Here is a 20,714-nt window from a genome sequence, read left to right as displayed (position 1 = left end):
CCTTCCTCTGAGTTCCTGGGAGTTAGAATGAGAGTGACAGTATGACTGTGATTATTATTACATCGAACAAAGGACAGACAGAGGAAGAGACTGTAGGAATCTGCGACACCAGAGATTCTCTCAGCCTCTCTGATTATTCGCGACAAGACTCCTATACATGTGAGACTGTAGGTGTGTGGACCAGGTATGATAGATGGATATTCCTATACTGCAGGTCACATAGTGTCCAGGTGACTGAATCTATGAAGGTAGACACCACACATGGCATTATTATGTAAAGAAATGGGAGATGTAAAATGGCATCCTTAATCGTCTTTAAGCCAGCGCAGTCATCTCTGTGGTGTTCCTTAATGTCAGTCATCTCTGTGGTGTGCCTTAATGTCTGCCTTCTCTTTCAGTCATCTCTGTGGTGTTCCTTAATGTCTGTCATCTCTGTGGTGTTCCTTAATGTCAGTCATCTCTGTGGTGTGCCTTAATGTCAGTCATCTCTGTGGTGTTCCTTACTGTCTGTCATCTCTGTGGTGTTCCTTAATGTCTGCCTTCTCTTTCAGTCATCTCTGTGGTGTTCCTTAATGTCTGTCATCTCTGTGGTGTTCCTTAATGTCAGTCATCTCTGTGGTGTTCCTTACTGTCTGTCATCTCTGTGGTGTTCCTTAATGTCTGCCTTCTCTTTCAGTCATCTCTGTGGTGTTCCTTAATGTCTGTCATCTCTGTGGTGTTCCTTAATGTCAGTCATCTCTGTAGTGTTCCTTAATGCCTGTCATCTCTGTGGTGTTCCTTAATGTCTGTCATCTCTGTGGTGTTCCCTAATGTCAGTCATCTCTGTGGTGTTCCTTAATGTCTGTCATCTCTGTAGTGTTCCTTAATGTCTGTCATCTCTGTGGTGTTCCTTAATGTCTGTCATCTCTGTGGTGTTCCTTAATGTCAGTCATCTCTGTGGTGTTCCTTACTGTCAGTCATCTCTGTGGTGTTCCTTACTGTCAGTCATCTCTGTGGTGTTCCTTAATGTCAGTCATCTCTGTGGTGTTCCTTAATGTCAGTCATCTCTGTGGTGTTCCTTAATGTCTGTCATCTCTGTGGTGTTCCTTACTGTCTGTCATCTCTGTGGTGTTCCTTAATGTCAGTCATCTCTGTGGTGTTCCTTAATGTCAGTCATCTCTGTGGTGTTCCTTAATGTCTGTCATCTCTGTGGTGTTCCTTAATGTCTGTCATCTCTGTGGTGTTCCTTAATGTCAGTCATCTCTGTGGTGTTCCTTAATGTCAGTCATCTCTGTGGTGTTCCTTAATGTCAGTCATCTCTGTGGTGTTCCTTAATGTCTGCCTTCTCTTTCAGCCAGTGCGGTCATCTCTGTGGTGTTCCTTAAAGAGACGCTACGAGCCTCTGATGTTGTTGGTAAGTTTGTACACACACACACAGAGCTAATCAAACCCCTCAGGACATAATCATTGTGGTGTTGATTTGATTTATTATTTAAGTAGGCAAGTCAGTTAAGAGCAAATCCTTATTTTAAATGACAGCCTAGGAACAGTGGGTTAACTGCCTTGTTTTAGGGGCAGAATGACAGATTTGTGCCTCGTCAGCTCGGGGATTCAATCTTGCAACCGTTCGGTTACTAGTCCAACACTCTAACCACCGCCCCATAAAGATGAGTGGTATGATTTAGGTATGAGTTCCCACGTTACGAAACATTATGTCTGGTTGATGTCGAGGAGGAGAGAGGAGCTGGCTAGGTATGAGTTCCCACGTTACGAAACATTATGTCTGGTTGACGTCGAGGAGGAGAGAGGAGCTGGCTAGGTATGAGTTCCCACGTTACGAAACATTATGTCTGGTTGATGTCGAGGAGGAGAGAGGAGCTGGCTAGGTATGAGTTCCCACGTTACGAAACATTATGTCTGGTTGACGTCGAGGAGGAGAGAGGAGCTGGCTAGTGACTCTTATGTAAATATTGTGGTAGTTAGTCAGAGATGGAAATGAAACATTAACGCTGAAGCTCAGTACTGATTAAACAGATCAGTTACTCTGTGTCATAGTACTGACTAAACAGATCAGTTACTCCGTGTCATAGCTCAGTACTGATTAAACAGATCAGTTACTCCGTGTCATAGCTCAGTACTGATTAAACTGATCAGTTACTCCGTGACATAGTACTGATTAAACAGATCAGTTACTCCGTGTCATAGCTCGGTACTGATTAAACTGATCAGTTACTCCGTGACATAGTACTGATTAAACAGATCAGTTACTCCGTGTCATAGCTCGGTACTGATTAAACAGATCAGTTACTCGGTGTCATAGTACTGATTAAACAGATCAGTTACTCCGTGTCATAGCTCAGTACTGATTAAACAGATCAGTTACTCGGTGTCATAGCTCAGTACTGATTAAACAGATCAGTTACTCGGCGTCATAGCTCAGTACTGATTAAACAGATCAGTTACTCCGTGTCATAGCTCAGTACTGATGAAACAGATCAGTTACGCAGTGTCATAGTACTGATTAAACAGATCAGTTACGCAGTGTCATAGTACTGATTAAACAGATCAGTTACGCAGTGTCATAGTACTGATTAAACAGATCAGTTACGCAGTGTCATAGTACTGATTAAACAGATCAGTTACTCAGTGTCATAGTACTGATTAAACAGATCAGTTACTCCGTGCCATAGTACTGATTAAACAGATCAGTTACTCAGTGTCATAGTACTGATTAAACAGATCAGTTACTCCGTGTCATAGCTCAGTACTGATTAAACAGATCAGTTACTCCTGTCATATGATACTCAGGTGAATAGGATGGTCCAATACTCGTGTGAATCTCTTCCTGACCTACAGGTGGTGCACTAGCAGTGGTGGGAACCTATCTCCTGGTCACCTTTGCCCCCCACACCTCCACCCACATCACCGCCCACCTGGTCCAGAGATACGCTGTCAGCTGGCAGTTCCTGATTTACCTGGTATGTGCCCTAACCCACACCTGGTATGTGCCCTAACCCACACCTGGTATGTGCCCTAACCCACACCTGGTATGTACCATAACCCACACCTGGTATGTGCCATAACCCACACCTGGTATGCACCCTAACCCACACCCGGTATGCACCACTGGTATGTGCCCTAACCCGCACCTGGTATGTGCCCTAACCCGCACCTGGTATGTGCCCTAACCCGCACCTGGTATGTGCCCTAACCCGCACCTGGTATGTGCCCTAACCCGCACCTGGTATGTGCCCTAACCCGCACCTGGTATGTGCCCTAACCCGCACCTGGTATGTGCCCTAACCCGCACCTGGTATGTACCTTGACCCCACCTGGTATGTGCCCTAACCCGCACCCGGTATGTACCCTGACCCCACCTGGTATGTACCCTAACCCACACCTGGCATGCACCACTGGTATGTACCCTAGCCCACACCTGGTATGCACCACTTGTATGTACCCTAACCCACACCTGGTATGTACCCTAACATGGTTTTAGAGGACCTACTCTAAAGTCATCCAGATGATCAGGTGGTCGCCCAGCCAGACAGCGCCCAGTGGAGTTAATGCTGCCTGTCTGTCTTGTATATCAGGTCACACCCATATTCATCACATCCTGCTCCAGAATCTGTCTTATTTACTGAGCGAGGCCTCAATGTACTTAGACTGGGAGGGCGGGAGGGAAGGGGAGAGGGAGAGGAGGAGGAGGGCGGGAGGGAGGGAAGGAGAGGGGAGGAGAGGGGAGGAGAGAGGAGAGGGGGGGGAGAGGGAAGGAGAGAGGAGGGGAGGGGGGGGGGAGAGGGAAGGAGAGAGGAGGGGAGGGGGGGGGGAGAGGGAAGGAGAGAGGAGGGGAGGGGGGGGGAGAGGGAAGGAGAGAGGAGGGAAGGGGAGAGGGAGGGCGGGAGGGAAGGAGAGAGGGAAGGAGAGAGGAGGGAAGGTGACAAATGTGTTGTCAACAGACTACAGCCATGGAATGGGAGACCTTTTAACATGTTAGTCACTGACAGTCCTGACGGATGATGTTTATAGCTGAGTCCCAAATGGCACCCTATTCCCTATATAGAGTACTATTAAACTATTCCCTATATAGAGTACTATTAAACTATTCCCTATATAGAGTACTATTACACTATTCCCTATATAGAGTACTATTCCCTATATAGAGTACTATTAAACTATTCCCTATATAGAGTACTATTAAACTATTCCCTATATAGAGTACTACTAAACTATTCCCTATATAGAGTACTATTCCCTATATAGAGTACTATTAAACTATTCCCTATATAGAGTACTATTAAAGTATTCCCTATATAGAGTACCACTAAACTATTCCCTATATAGAGTACTATTCCCTATATAGAGTACTATTAAACTATTCCCTATATAGAGTACTATTAAACTATTCCCTATATAGAGTACTACTAAACTATTCCCTATATAGAGTACTATTCCCTATATAGAGTACTATTAAACTATTCCCTATATAGAGTACTATTAAACTATTCCCTATATAGAGTACTATTAAACTATTCCCTATATAGAGTACTATTAAACTATTCCCTATATAGAGTACTATTAATCTATTCCCTATATAGAGTATTATTCCCTATATAGAGTACTATTAAACTATTCCCTATATAGTGTACTATTAAACTATTCCCTATATAGAGTACTATTAAACTATTCCCTATATAGAGTACTATTAATCTATTCCCTATATAGAGTACTATTCCCTATATAGAGTACTATTAAACTATTCCCCTATATAGAGTACTATTAAAGTATTCCCTATATAGAGTACCACTAAACTATTCCCTATATAGAGTACTATTCCCTATATAGAGTACTATTAAACTATTCCCTATATAGAGTACTATTAAACTATTCCCTATATAGAGTACTATTAAACTATTCCCTATATAGAGTACTATTAATCTATTCCCTATATAGAGTGCTATTAAACTATTCCCTATATAGAGTACTATTAATCTATTCCCTATATAGAGTACTATTCCCTATATAGAGTACTATTAAACTATTCCCTATATAGAGTACTATTAAACTATTCCCTATATAGAGTACTATTAAACTATTCCCTATATAGAGTACTATTAATCTATTCCCTATATAGAGTACTATTCCCTATATAGAGTACTATTAAAGTATTCCCTATATAGAGTACCACTAAACTATTCCCTATATAGAGTACTACTAAACTATTCCCTATATAGAGTACTATTAATCTATTCCCTATATAGAGTACTATTAATCTATTCCCTATATAGAGTACTACTAAACTATTCCCTATATAGAGTACTATTCCCTATATAGAGTCCTATTCCCTATAGAGTACTATTCCCTATATAGAGTACTATTCCCTATATAGAGTAGAGTACTATTCCCTATATAGAGTACTATTCCCTATATAGAGTACTATTAAACTATTCCCTATATAGAGTACTGTTAAACTATTCCCTATATAGAGTACTATTCCCTATATAGAGTACTATTCCCTATATAGAGTACTATTACACTTTTCCCTATATATAGTACTATTAAACTATTCCCTATAGAGTACTACTAAACTATTCCTATATAGTACTATTAAACTATTCCCTATATAGAGTACTATTCCCTATATAGAGTACTATTCCCTATATAGAGTACTATTACACTATTCCCTATATATAGTACTATTAAACTATTCCCTATATAGAGTACTACTTAACTATTCCCTATATAGTACTATTAAACTATTCCCTATATAGAGTACTATTACACTATTCCCTATATAGAGTACTATTCCCTATATAGAGTACTATTCCCTATATAGAGTACTATTAAACTATCCCTATATAGAGTACTATTAAACTATTCCCTATATAGAGTACTACTAAACTATTCCCTATATAGAGTACTATTCCCTATATAGAGTACTATTAAACTATTCCCTATATAGAGTACTATTAAACTATTCCCTATATAGAGTACTATTAATCTATTCCCTATATAGAGTACTATTCAACTATTCCCTATATAGAGTACTATTCAACTATTCCCTATATAGAGTACTATTCCCTATATAGAGTACTATTCCCTATATAGAGTACTATTAACTATTCCCTATATAGAGTACTATTAGAGTACTATTCCCTATATAGAGTACTATTAAACTATTCCCCTATATAGAGTACTATTAAAGTATTCCCTATATAGAGTACCACTAAACTATTCCCTATATAGAGTACTATTCCCTATATAGAGTACTACTAAACTATTCCCTATATAGAGTACTATTAATCTATTCCCTATATAGAGTACTATTAATCTATTCCCTATATAGAGTACTACTAAACTATTCCCTATATAGAGTACTATTAAACTATATAGAGTACTATTCCCTATATAGAGTACTATTCCCTATATAGAGTACTATTCCCTATATAGAGTACTATTCCCTATATAGAGTACTATTCCCTATATAGAGTACTATTCCCTATATAGAGTACTATTCCCTATATAGAGTACTATTCCCTATATAGAGTACTATTCCCTATATAGAGTACTATTCCCTATATAGAGTACTATTCCCTATATAGAGTACTATTCCCTATATAGAGTACTATTCCCTATATAGAGTACTATTACACTTCCCTATATATAGTACTATTAAACTATTCCCTATATAGAGTACTATTAAACTATTCCCTATATAGAGTACTATTCCCTATATAGAGTACTATTCCCTATATATAGTACTATTAAACTATTCCCTATATAGAGTACTATTAAACTATTCCCTATATAGAGTACTATTAAACTATTCCCTATATAGTACTACTAAACTGTTCCCTATATAGTACTACTAAACGATTCCCTATATAGAGTACTATTAAACTATTCCCTATATAGAGTACAACTAAACTATTCCCTATATAGAGTACAACTAAACTATTCCCTATATAGAGTGCTATTAAACTATTCCCTATAGAGTACTATTCCCTATATAGAGTACTATTCCCTATATAGAGTACTATTAAACTATTCCCTATATAGAGTACTATTAAACTATTCCCTATATAGAGTACTACTAAACTATTCCCTATAGAGTACTATTAAACTATTCCCTATATAGAGTACTATTCCCTATATAGAGTACTATTACACTATTCCCTATATATAGTACTATTAAACTATTCCCTATATAGAGTACTACTAAACTATTCCCTATATAGTACTATTAAACTATTCCCTATATAGAGTACTATTAAACTATTCCCCTATATAGAGTACTATTAAAGTATTCCCTATATAGAGTACCACTAAACTATTCCCTATATAGAGTACTATTCCCTATATAGAGTACTATTAAACTATTCCCTATATAGAGTACTATTAAACTATTCCCTATATAGAGTACTATTCCCTATATAGAGTACTATTACACTATTCCCTATATATAGTACTATTAAGCTATTCCCTATATAGAGTACTACTAAACTATTCCCTATATAGTACTATTAAACTATTCCCTATATAGAGTACTATTAAACTATTCCCCTATATAGAGTACTATTAAAGTATTCCCTATATAGAGTACCACTAAACTATTCCCTATATAGAGTACTATTCCCTATATAGAGTACTATTAAACTATTCCCTATATAGAGTACTATTAAACTATTCCCTATATAGAGTACTATTAAACTATTCCCTATATAGAGTACTATTAATCTATTCCCTATATAGAGTGCTATTAAACTATTCCCTATATAGAGTACTATTAATCTATTCCCTATATAGAGTACTATTCCCTATATAGAGTACTATTAAAGTATTCCCTATATAGAGTACCACTAAACGATTCCCTATATAGAGTACTATTAAACTATTCCCTATATAGAGTACTACTAAACTATTCCCTATATAGAGTACTATTAATCTATTCCCTATATAGAGTACTATTAATCTATTCCCTATATAGAGTACTACTAAACTATTCCCTATATAGAGTACTATTCCCTATATAGAGTACTATTCCCTATATAGAGTACTATTCCCTATATAGAGTACTATTCCCTATATAGAGTACTATTCCCTATATAGAGTACTATTCCCTATATAGAGTACTATTCCCTATATAGAGTACTATTCCCTATATAGAGTACTATTCCCTATATAGAGTACTATTCCCTATATAGAGTACTATTCCCTATATAGAGTACTATTAAACTATTCCCTATATAGAGTACTATTCCCTATATAGAGTACTATTACACTTTCCCCTATATATAGTACTATTAAACTATTCCCTATAGAGTACTATTAAACTATTCCCTATATAGAGTACTATTCCCTATATAGAGTACTATTACACTATTCCCTATATATAGTACTATTAAACTATTCCCTATATAGAGTACTACTAAACTATTCCCTATATAGTACTATTACACTATTCCCTATATAGAGTACTATTCCCTATATAGAGTACTATTCCCTATATAGAGTACTATTAAACTATTCCCTATATAGAGTACTATTAAACTATTCCCTATATAGAGTACTATTAAACTATTCCCTATATAGAGTACTATTCCCTATATAGAGTACTATTCCCTATATATAGTACTATTAAACTATTCCCTATATAGAGTACTATTAAACTATTCCCTATATAGAGTACTATTAAACTATTCCCTATATAGTACTACTAAACTGTTCCCTATATAGTACTACTAAACGATTCCCTATATAGAGTACTATTAAACTATTCCCTATATAGAGTACAACTAAACTATTCCCTATATAGAGTACAACTAAACTATTCCCTATATAGAGTGCTATTAAACTATTCCCTATAGAGTACTATTAAACTATTCCCTATAGAGAGTACTATTAAACTATTCCCTATATAGAGTACTATTAAACTATTCCCTATATAGAGTACTATTAAACTATTCCCTATATAGAGTACTATTAAACTATTCCCTATATAGAGTACTATTAAACTATTCCCTATATAGAGTACTACTAAACTATTCCCTATAGAGTACTATTAAACTATTCCCTATATAGAGTACTATTCCCTATATAGAGTACTATTACACTATTCCCTATATATAGTACTATTAAACTATTCCCTATATAGAGTACTACTAAACTATTCCCTATATAGTACTATTAAACTATTCCCTATATAGAGTACTATTAAACTATTCCCCTATATAGAGTACTATTAAAGTATTCCCTATATAGAGTACCACTAAACTATTCCCTATATAGAGTACTATTCCCTATATAGAGTACTATTAAACTATTCCCTATATAGAGTACTATTCCCTATATAGAGTACTATTACACTATTCCCTATATATAGTACTATTAAGCTATTCCCTATATAGAGTACTACTAAACTATTCCCTATATAGTACTATTAAACTATTCCCTATATAGAGTACTATTAAACTATTCCCCTATATAGAGTACTATTAAAGTATTCCCTATATAGAGTACCACTAAACTATTCCCTATATAGAGTACTATTCCCTATATAGAGTACTATTAAACTATTCCCTATATAGAGTACTATTAAACTATTCCCTATATAGAGTACTATTAAACTATTCCCTATATAGAGTACTATTAATCTATTCCCTATATAGAGTGCTATTAAACTATTCCCTATATAGAGTACTATTAATCTATTCCCTATATAGAGTACTATTCCCTATATAGAGTACTATTAAAGTATTCCCTATATAGAGTACCACTAAACGATTCCCTATATAGAGTACTATTAAACTATTCCCTATATAGAGTACTACTAAACTATTCCCTATATAGAGTACTATTAATCTATTCCCTATATAGAGTACTATTAATCTATTCCCTATATAGAGTACTACTAAACTATTCCCTATATAGAGTACTATTCCCTATATAGAGTACTATTCCCTATATAGAGTACTATTCCCTATATAGAGTACTATTCCCTATATAGAGTACTATTCCCTATATAGAGTACTATTCCCTATATAGAGTACTATTCCCTATATAGAGTACTATTCCCTATATAGAGTACTATTCCCTATATAGAGTACTATTCCCTATATAGAGTACTATTCCCTATATAGAGTACTATTAAACTATTCCCTATATAGAGTACTATTCCCTATATAGAGTACTATTACACTTTCCCCTATATATAGTACTATTAAACTATTCCCTATAGAGTACTATTAAACTATTCCCTATATAGAGTACTATTCCCTATATAGAGTACTATTACACTATTCCCTATATATAGTACTATTAAACTATTCCCTATATAGAGTACTACTAAACTATTCCCTATATAGTACTATTACACTATTCCCTATATAGAGTACTATTCCCTATATAGAGTACTATTCCCTATATAGAGTACTATTAAACTATTCCCTATATAGAGTACTATTAAACTATTCCCTATATAGAGTACTATTCCCTATATAGAGTACTATTCAACTATTCCCTATATAGAGTACTATTCAACTATTCCCTATATAGAGTACTATTCAACTATTCCCTATATAGAGTACTATTCCCTATATAGAGTACTATTCCCTACATAGAGTACTATTAAACTATTCCCTATATAGAGTACTATTAAACTATTCCCTATATAGAGTACCATTAAACTATTCCCTATATAGAGTACCACTAAACTATTCCCTATATAGAGTACTACTAAACTATTCCCTATATAGAGTACTATTAAACTATTCCCTATATAGAGTACTATTAAACTATTCCCTATATAGAGTACTATTAAACTATTCCCTATATAGAGTACCACTAAACTATTCCCTAGAGTACTACTAAACTATTCCCTATATAGAGTACTATTAAACTATTCCCTATATAGAGTACTATTAAACTATTCCCTATATAGAGTACTATTAAACTATTCCCTATATAGAGTACTATTAAACTATTCCCTATATAGAGTACTATTGAAAACACACACAGGATGCTGGAGTACTTATTGATCTCTCAAGGACGACTCTGTTTTGGTTCATTCTCATTCAAATAAGTTATTTAAATTGTGCTTTTCTCTATAAGGGTAATTTGTTTAAATTAAAGCCATGTGCTCGCTGCTGTTACTGCGATCAGATATCCGTGCTGCTGGCTGAGGACTCTGTTACTGCGATCAGATATCCGGGCTGAGGACTCTGTTACTGCGATCAGATATCCGGGCTGCTGGCTGAGGACTCTGTTACTGCGATCAGATATCCGTGCTGCTGGCTGAGGACTCTGTTACTGCGATCAGATATCCGGGCTGCTGGATGAGGACTCTGTTACTGCGATCAGATACCCGTGCTGCTGGCTGAGGACTCTGTTACTGCGATCAGATATCCGGGCTGCTGGCTGAGGACTCTGTTACTGCGATCAGATACCCGGGCTGCTGGCTGAGGACTCTGTTACTGCGATCAGATATCCGGGCTGCTGGCTGAGGACTCTGTTACTGCGATCAGATATCCGTGCTGCTGGCTGAGGACTCTGTTACTGCGATCAGATATCTGGGCTGCTGGCTGAGGACTCTGTTACTGCGATCAGATATCCGTGCTGCTGGCTGAGGACTCTGTTACTGCGATCAGATATCTGGGCTGCTGGCTGAGGACTCTGTTACTGCGATCAGATATCCGGGCTGAGGACTCTGTTACTGCGATCAGATATCCGGGCTGCTGGCTGAGGACTCTGTTACTGCGATCAGATATCCGGGCTGTTGGATGAGGACTCTGTTACTGCGATCAGATACCCGGGCTGAGGACTCTGTTACTGCGATCAGATATCCGGGCTGAGGACTCTGTTACTGCGATCAGATGTCCGGGCTGCTGGCTGAGGACTCTGTTACTGCGATCAGATACCCGGGCTGCTGGCTGAGGACTCTGTTACTGCGATCAGATACCCGGGCTGAGGACTCTGTTACTGCGATCAGATACCCGGGCTGCTGGCTGAGGACTCTGTTACTGCGATCAGATACCCGGGCTGAGGACTCTGTTACTGCGATCAGATACCCGGGCTGAGGACTCTGTTACTGCGATCAGATACCCGGGCTGTGTCAATCACTGTGAAGCTTTGAGATGGACTTTATGGAAACCAGTTCAGTATTATTAATGTTGATGTTTTTTTTCTCTCCTTCCCTCTCTCTCCTTCCCTCTCTCTCCTTCCCTCTCTCTCCTTCCCCCTCTCTCCTTCCCCGTCCAGTTTCTAGAGGTCGTAGTGTTTTCTATCCTGCTCTATTTGTACAAGAGGAGGAATATCAAGCATATAACCATAGTGATGCTGCTGGTGGCTCTGCTGGGTAAGAACTCTGACAGACTCTATGGGGGGTATCAAGCATATAACCATAGTGATGCTGCTGGTGGCTCTGCTGGGTAAGAACTCTGACAGACTCTATGGGTGGTATCAAGCACATAACCATAGTGATGCTGCTGGTGGCTCTGCTGGGTAAGAACTCTGACAGACTCTATGGGTAGTAATCAAGCACATAACCATAGTGATGCTGCTGGTGGCTCTGCTGGGTAAGAACTCTGACAGACTCTATGGGTAGTAATCAAGCATATAACCATAGTGATGCTGCTGGTGGCTCTGCTGGGTAAGAACTCTGACAGACTCTATGGGGGGTATCAAGCATATAACCATAGTGATGCTGCTGGTGGCTCTGCTGGGTAAGAACTCTGACAGACTCTATGGGGGATCATGGTTATCACGTTTCAGAATGGGATGCATTACTCCAGGAAAGTAAGTCACGTTGTCCCTGTTGTTTTAGCCTCCCTGACGGTGATCTCGGTCAAAGCTGTGTCTGGGATGATCACGGAGTCCATAAAGGGAGATCTCCAGCTCACCTACCCCATCTTCTACGTCATGGTGGTGGTCATGGTGGCCTCCTGTGCCTTCCAGATAAAGTAAGTCCAATGTGTCTCCACTTCCCCTGACAGCAGATTCAATATCTCTAGAGCAATATAGTATTTTAGAAAATGTGAAGTGTAAAAATGTATTGGACATTGTGACCTTGTCAGAGCAGAACTGTGATGGGATGATGCTCCAGTAGTATGATGGATGATTCCACTGTGTGATGGATGAATCCACGGTGTGATGGGATGAAGCGCCGGTAGTATGATGGATGAATCCACTGTGTGATGGATGAATCCACGGTGTGATGGGATGAAGCTCCGGTAGTATGATGGATGAATCCACGGTGTGATGGGATGAAGCGCCGGTAGTATGATGGATGATTCCACTGTGTTATGGGATGAAGCTCTGGTAGTATGATGGATGAATCCACTGTGTGATGGATGAATCCACTGTGTGATGGGATGAATCCACTGTTGTGATGGGATGATGCTCCGGTAGTATGATGGATGAATCCACGGTATTATGATGGATGAATCCACTGTGTGATGGGATGATGCTCCAGTAGTGTGATGGATGAATCCACTGTGTGATGGATGAATCCACTGTGTGATGGATGAATCCACTGTGTGATGGATGAATCCACTGTGTGATGGGATGAATCCCCTGTGTGATGGGATGATGCTCCGGTAGTATGATGGATGAATCCACCACGTGATGGGATGATGCTCTGGTAGTATGATGGATGAATCCACGGTATTATGATGGATGAACCCACTGTGTGATGGGATGATGCTCTGGTAGTATGATGGATGAATCCACTGTGTGATGGGATGATGCTCCGGTAGTATGATGGATGAATCCACGGTATTATGATGGATGAATCCACAGTGTGATGGATGAATCCACAGTGTGATGGATGAATCCACTGTGTGATGGATGAATCCACTGTGTGATGGATGAATCCACTGTGTGATGGATGAATCCACTGTGTGATGGATGAATCCACTGTGTGATGGATGAATCCACTGTGTGATGGGATGAATCCACTGTGTGATGGGATGAATCCACTGTGTGATGGGATGAATCCCCTGTGTGATGGGATGATGCTCCGGTAGTATGATGGATGAATCCACCACGTGATGGGATGATGCTCTGGTAGTATGATGGATGAATCCACGGTATTATGATGGATGAACCCACTGTGTGATGGGATGATGCTCTGGTAGTATGATGGATGAATCCACTGTGTGATGGGATGATGCTCCGGTAGTATGATGGATGAATCCACGGTATTATGATGGATGAACCCACTGTGTGATGGGATGATGCTCTGGTAGTATGATGGATGAATCCACTGTGTGATGGGATGATGCTCCGGTAGTATGATGGATGAATCCACGGTATTTTGATGGATGAATCCACTGTGTGATGGGATGATGCTCCGGTAGTATGATGGATGAATCCACCGCGTGATGGGATGATGCTCCGGTAGTATGATGGATGAATCCACGGTGTGATGGATGATGCTCCGGTAGTACGATGATGAATCCACCGCGTGATGGGATGATGCTCCGGTAGTATGATGGATGAATCCACTGTGTGATGGGATGATGCTCCGGTGGTATGATGGATGAATCCACGGTATTATGATGGATGAGTCCACTGTGTGATGGGATGATGCTCCGGTGGTTTGATGGATGAGTCCACCGTGTGGGTCATATCATTCACATGGCCCTCAGAGGCCTCTCTTTAACCTTCGCTGTTTTCAGGTTCCTTAATCAAGCCATGAAGATGTTTGACGCCACGGAGGTCGTCCCCATCAACTTTGTGTTCTTCACTGCCAGTGCCATTACCGCAGGTATGTTGTTTAACCAGAACTCAGCTAATTGGCCAGTGCCATTACCGCAGGTACGTTGTTTACCCAGAACTCAGCTAATTGGCCAGTGCCATTACTGCAGGTACGTTGTTTAACCAGAACTCAGCTAATTGGCCAGTGCCATTACCGCAGGTACGTTGTTTAACCAGAACTCAGCTAATTGGCCAGTGCCATTACCGCAGGTACGTTGTTCAACCAGAACTCAGCTAATTGGCCAGTGCCGTTACCGCAGGTATGTTGTTTAACCAGAACTCTGAGCAGCACTGTCACCGGGAGTTTAATATTCTATATAGATTATGTATCTCTTCATCATTTCATCGTCCATTTACAGCTAATTGGCCAGTGTTACCTAGTGTTAATCTGCCATTTACAGCTAATTGCCCAGTGTTACCTAGTGTTAATCTGCCATTTACAGCTAATTGGCCAGTGTTAATCTGCCATTTACAGCTAATTGCCCAGTGTTACCTAGTGTTAATCTGCCATTTACAGCTAATTGCCCAGTGTTACCTAGTGTTAATCTGGGCAATTAGCTGTAAATGGCAGATTAACACTAGGTAACACTGGCCAATTAGCTGTAAATGGCAGTGTTACCTAGTGGTAATCTGCCATTTACAGCTAATTGCCCAGTGTTACCTAGTGGTAATCTGCCATTTACAGCTAATTGCCCAGTGTTACCTAGTGTTAATCTGCCATTTACAGCTAATTGCCCAGTGTTACCTAGTGTTAATCTGCCATTTACAGCTAATTGCCCAGTGTTACCTAGTGTTAATCTGCCATTTGCAGCTAATTGCCCAGTGTTACCTAGTGTTAATCTGCCATTTGCAGCTAATTGGCCAGTGTTACCTAGTGTTAATCTGCCATTTGCAGCTAATTGGCCAGTGTTACCTAGTGTTAATCTGCCATTTGCAGCTAATTGCCCAGTGTTACCTAGTGTTAATCTGCCAGTGTTACCTAGCGTTTCATTAACAACCTAACTCTGGCTGGATTCCAATAGGAATTACACGCCCGCATCATGTGATTTGTAAACCAGGAGTTTCCTAACACCGCTGTGTTAGGATTAAACTAAGGCCTTATGATATATTTAATGTAGGAGTTGTGTTAGGATTAAACTAAGGCCTTATGATATATTTAATGTAATTGTCCTAAAGAGTTAATTTAATTCCAATTATATTCTACGCCGAGGAACTCACTTGAAGTCCACAGGATTTAAAATGAACGAATTCAACAACCAACTCTACAATTCACTCAAAGGAAATGATATTGGAGGTGTGGCTTAGTGGGGGCGTGGCTTTCAATGAATTGTTTTGGATGGAAATGGCCAACTACTCCCGACCAGAGCCTTATGGGGCCCTTGTTAAAAGTAGTGTACTATATAGGGAATAGGGTGCCATTTGGGACAACCAAGGAGATCTAGGGGGATCCCTGAGCGTGACATTATTCCATTGTTATCATCTATCAACAGACGCCAGCATTGACTGTTGTCACCCATCCATCTGTCCTATCTGTGACTATTCCAGCTCAGATTTCCCTCTGTGACTATTCCAGCTCAGATTTCCCTCTGTGACTATTCCAGCTCAGATTTCCCTCTGGGACTATTCCAGCTCAGATTTCCCTCTGGGACTATTCCAGCTCAGATTTCCCTCTGGGACTATTCCAGTTGAGATGAGCTCTGTTGGAAAAAATAAAATGCATGTTTTGGTTCCTATAGCTCTGCTGGGATAACATCAGAAGTCTATGGGTAACACGCTCAGTGTTGGTGACTCACTGATGAACTAGGGAACCATTTCTTTGTCTGCTTTTTCCTTTCTCACTGTCTCTGCCTCTCTCCATCCCTCTTTCTCCCTCTCACTGTCTCTGCCCCTCCTTTCTGCCTCTTTCCATCTCTCTCTGTCTCTCTCCATCCCTCTCTCCGTCTCTCGCTCTCTCTCTCCATCCCTCTTTCTCCCTCTCACTGTCTCCATCCCTCTTTCTCCCTCTCACTGTCTCTGCCCCTCTCTCCCCATCTCCCTCTCTGCCCCTCCTTTGTCTCTCTCCATCCCTCTTTCTCCCTGGGGACTCTAGAATCACTGCTGTCTCTTCAAAAAGGTCCAACAGAATCACTCAGTCTTGCGGCCTCCCGAGTGGCACAGTATCACTACAGCCTGGGGTTCGATCCCAGGCTGTTTAACAACTGGCCGTGACCGGGAGTCCCATGGGGCGGCACACAATTGGCCCAGCGTCGTTAGGGGAGGGTTTGGCCGGGAGGGGGCTTTACTTGGCTCATGGCGCTCTAGCGACTCCTTGTGGCGGGCCGGGTGCCTGCAGGCTGACCTCAGTCGAACAGTGTTACCACATTGGCTTCCGGGTTAAGCGGGCAGGTGTTGTGAAGTGTGGTTTGGCGGGTCATGTTTCAGAGGACACGTGACTCGACCTTCGCCTCACGAACCCGTTGGGGAGTTGCAGCGATGAGACAAGAAATTGGAGGTAAAATAATCACTCGGCCTGGCTCGCTCTGTTTTCCCATCTCCGGAGGACTTATATTTGTTGTTCTGTGACTCTGCCAGGCTAACTCTGTGCAACTCCACTGAAAACCTAAAAGAGCCAAAGACTGCATCCCAAATGGCACCCTATTCCCTAGCTAGTACACTACTTCCTATGGGCCCTGGTCGAAAGTAGTGCACTAAATAAAGACACGGATGGCATTTGGGGACGCATCCCAAAATGTTTCATGGTCTGGTGCTCCATACTAATTAGAGTTTATCCTCCAGATATGGACAGCTGCCTCTCTCTCTCTCTCTCTCTGCCTCCCTGTCCCTCTGCCTCTCTCTCCCTCTGCCTCTCTCTCTCCCTCCCTCTCTCTCTCTCTGCATCTCTCTCTCCCTCTCTCTGCCTCTGCCTCTCTGCATCTCTCTCTGCCTCTCTGCATCTCTCTCTCTCTCTGCCTCTCTGCATCTCTCTCTCCCTCTGCATCTCTCTGCCTCTCTCCCTCTCTCTCTGCATCTCTCTCTCTGCCTCTCTGCATCTCTCCCTCTGCCTCTCTCCATCTCTCCCTCTGCCTCTCTCCATCTCTCCCTCTGCCTCTCTCCATCTCTCCCTCTGCCTCTCTCCATCTCTCCCTCTCTCTGCCTCTCTCCCTCTCTCTCTGCCTCTCTGCATCTCTCCCTCTGCATCTCTCCCTCTGCCTCTCTGCATCTCTGCCTCTCTCTGCCTCTCTGCATCTCTCTCTCCCTCTGCCTCTCTCTCTGCCTCTCTCCCTCTCTCTCTGCCTCTCTCTCTGCCTCTCTCCATCTCTCTCTGCCTCTGCATCTCTCTCTCCCTCTGCATCTCTCCCGCTCCCTCTGCCTCTCTGCATCTCTCTCTGCCTCTGCATCTCTGCCTCTCTCCCTCTCTCTCTGCCTCTCTGCATCTCTCCCTCTCCCTCTGCATCTCTCTGCCTCTCTCCCTCTCTGCCTCTCTCCCTCTCTCTCCCTCTCTGCATCTCTCCCTCTGCCTCTCTGCATCTCTCCGCCTCTCTCCATCTCTGCCTCTCTGCATCTCTGCCTCTCTCCATCTCTCTCTGCCTCTCTGCATCTCTCCCTCTGCATCTCTCCCTCTCTGCCTCTCTCTCTGCCTCTCTGCATCTCTCCCTCTCTCTCTGCTTCTCTGCATCTCTGCATCTCTCCCTCTGCCTCTCTGATGTTGTTTTGGCTTGGTGTTAAACTACTTTTCTTTTGCAGGAATAGTATTTTACCAGGAATTCCAGGGCTTGGCTTTGCTCAATATTTTAATGTTTCTCTTTGGGTAAGTAGTATGCAAAACCCCATGAGTACTGTCTTTTTAAGAATACGGGCCTTTGACGTTCCGCCTGAATGCGGGCCGTGACGTTCCGCCTGAATGCGGGCCGTGACGTTCCGCCTGAATGCGGGCCGTGACGTTCCGCCTGAATGCGGGCCGTGACGTTCCGCCTGAATGCGGGCCGTGACGTTCCGCCTGAATGCGGGCCGTGACGTTCCGCCTGAATGCGGGCCGTGACGTTCAGAGTGGGGGCCGTGGATACTCTTCAGTCCCTGTATCTGGTTACTCTTAGTGGAGTTTAGTACACCGTCCCAGTACACCGTCCCAGTGAACTCTTAGTGGAGTTTAGTACACCATCCCAGTACACCGTCCCAGTGAACTCTTAGTGGAGTTTAGTACACCATCCCAGTGAACTCTTAGTGGAGTTTAGTACACCGTCCCAGTGAACTCTTAGTGGAGTTTAGTACACCGTCCCAGTGAACTCTTAGTGGAGTTTAGTACACCGTCCCAGTGGAGTTCAGTACACCGTCCCAATGAACTCTTAGTGGAGTTTAGTACACCGTCCCAGTGAACTCTTAGTGGAGTTTAGTACACCGTCCCAGTACACCGTCCCAGTGAACTCTTAGTGGAGTTTAGTACACCGTCCCAGTACACCATCCCAGTGAACTCTTAGTGTAGTTTAGTACACCGTCCCAATGAACTCTTAGTGGAGTTTAGTACACCGCCCCAGTGAACTCTTAGTGGAGTTTAGTACACCGTCCCAATGAACTCTTAGTGGAGTTTGGTACACCGTCCCAGTACACTGTCCCAGTGAACTCTTAGTGGAGTTTAGTACACCGTCCCAGTGAACTCTTAGTGGAGTTTAGTACACCGTCCCAGTACACTGTCCCAGTGAACTCTTAGTGGAGTTTAGTACACCGTCCCAGTGAACTCTTAGTGGAGTTTAGTACACCGTCCCAGTGAACTCTTAGTGGAGTTTAGTACACCGTCCCAGTGAACTCTTAGTGGAGTTTAGTACACCGTCCCAGTGAACTCTTAGTGGAGTTTAGTACACCGTCCCAGTGAACTCTTAGTGGAGTTTAGTACACCGTCCCAGTGAACTCTTAGTGGAGTTTAGTACACCGTCCCAGTGAACTCTTAGTGGAGTTTAGTACACCGTCCCAGTGAACTCTTAGTGGAGTTTAGTACACCGTCCCAGTGAACTCTTAGTGGAGTTTAGTACACCGTCCCAGTACACCATCCCAGTGAACTCTTAGTGGAGTTTAGTACACCGTCCCAATGAACTCTTAGTGGAGTTTAGTACACCGCCCCAGTGAACTCTTAGTGGAGTTTAGTACACCGTCCCAATGAACTCTTAGTGGAGTTTGGTACACCGTCCCAGTGAACTCTTAGTGGAGTTTAGTACACTGTCCCAGTACACTGTCCCAGTGAACTCTTAGTGGAGTTTAGTACACCGTCCCAGTGAACTCTTAGTGGAGTTTAGTACACCGTCCCAGTACACCGTCCCAGTGAACTCTTAGTGGAGTTTAGTACACCGTCCCAGTGAACTCTTAGTGGAGTTTAGTACACCGTCCCAGTGAACTCTTAGTGGAGTTTAGTACACCGTCCCAGTGAACTCTTAGTGGAGTTTAGTACACCGTCCCAATGAACTCTTAGTGGAGTTTAGTACACCGTCCCAGTGAACTCTTAGTGGAGTTTAGTACACCGTCCCAGTGAACTCTTAGTGGAGTTTAGTACACCGTCCCAGTGAACTCTTAGTGGAGTTTAGTACACCGTCCCAGTGAACTCTTAGTGGAGTTTAGTACACCGTCCCAGTGAACTCTTAGTGGAGTTTAGTACACCGTCCCAGTGAACTCTTAGTGGAGTTTAGTACACCGTCCCAGTGAAATCTTAGTGGAGTTTAGTACACCGTCCCAGTGAACTCTTAGTGGAGTTTAGTACACCGTCCCAGTGAACTCTTAGTGGAGTTTAGTACACCGTCCCAGTGAACTCTTAGTGGAGTTTAGTACACCGTCCCAGTGAACTCTTAGTGGAGTTTAGTACACCGTCCCAGTGAACTCTTAGTGGAGTTTAGTACACCGTCCCAGTACACCATCCTAGTGAACTCATAGTGGAGTTTAGTACACCGTCCCAATGAACTCTTAGTGGAGTTTAGTACACCGCCCCAGTGAACTCTTAGTGGAGTTTAGTACACCGCCCC

At 41.7% G+C, this 20,714-nt stretch overlaps 1 protein-coding gene across 1 annotated transcript in view; it reads left to right on the top strand.

The window, feature by feature from the left end:
- The window catches only part of LOC116372034 (NIPA-like protein 2), a 94,385-nt gene that overhangs the window by 48,720 nt on the left and 24,951 nt on the right, over positions 1–20,714 (top strand). Inside the window, 6 exon segments of the mRNA XM_031821108.1 lie at positions 1,334–1,393; positions 2,836–2,957; positions 12,235–12,331; positions 12,800–12,935; positions 14,655–14,743; positions 18,457–18,520. Of these exon segments, the coding sequence (XP_031676968.1) occupies positions 1,334–1,393; positions 2,836–2,957; positions 12,235–12,331; positions 12,800–12,935; positions 14,655–14,743; positions 18,457–18,520 (568 nt within the window).

This window comes from Oncorhynchus kisutch, unplaced genomic scaffold (assembly GCF_002021735.2).
Source record: "Oncorhynchus kisutch isolate 150728-3 unplaced genomic scaffold, Okis_V2 scaffold3856, whole genome shotgun sequence".
Taxonomy (NCBI): Eukaryota; Metazoa; Chordata; class Actinopteri; order Salmoniformes; family Salmonidae; genus Oncorhynchus; species Oncorhynchus kisutch.
This window is presented reverse-complemented; position numbering and strand designations above follow the sequence as displayed.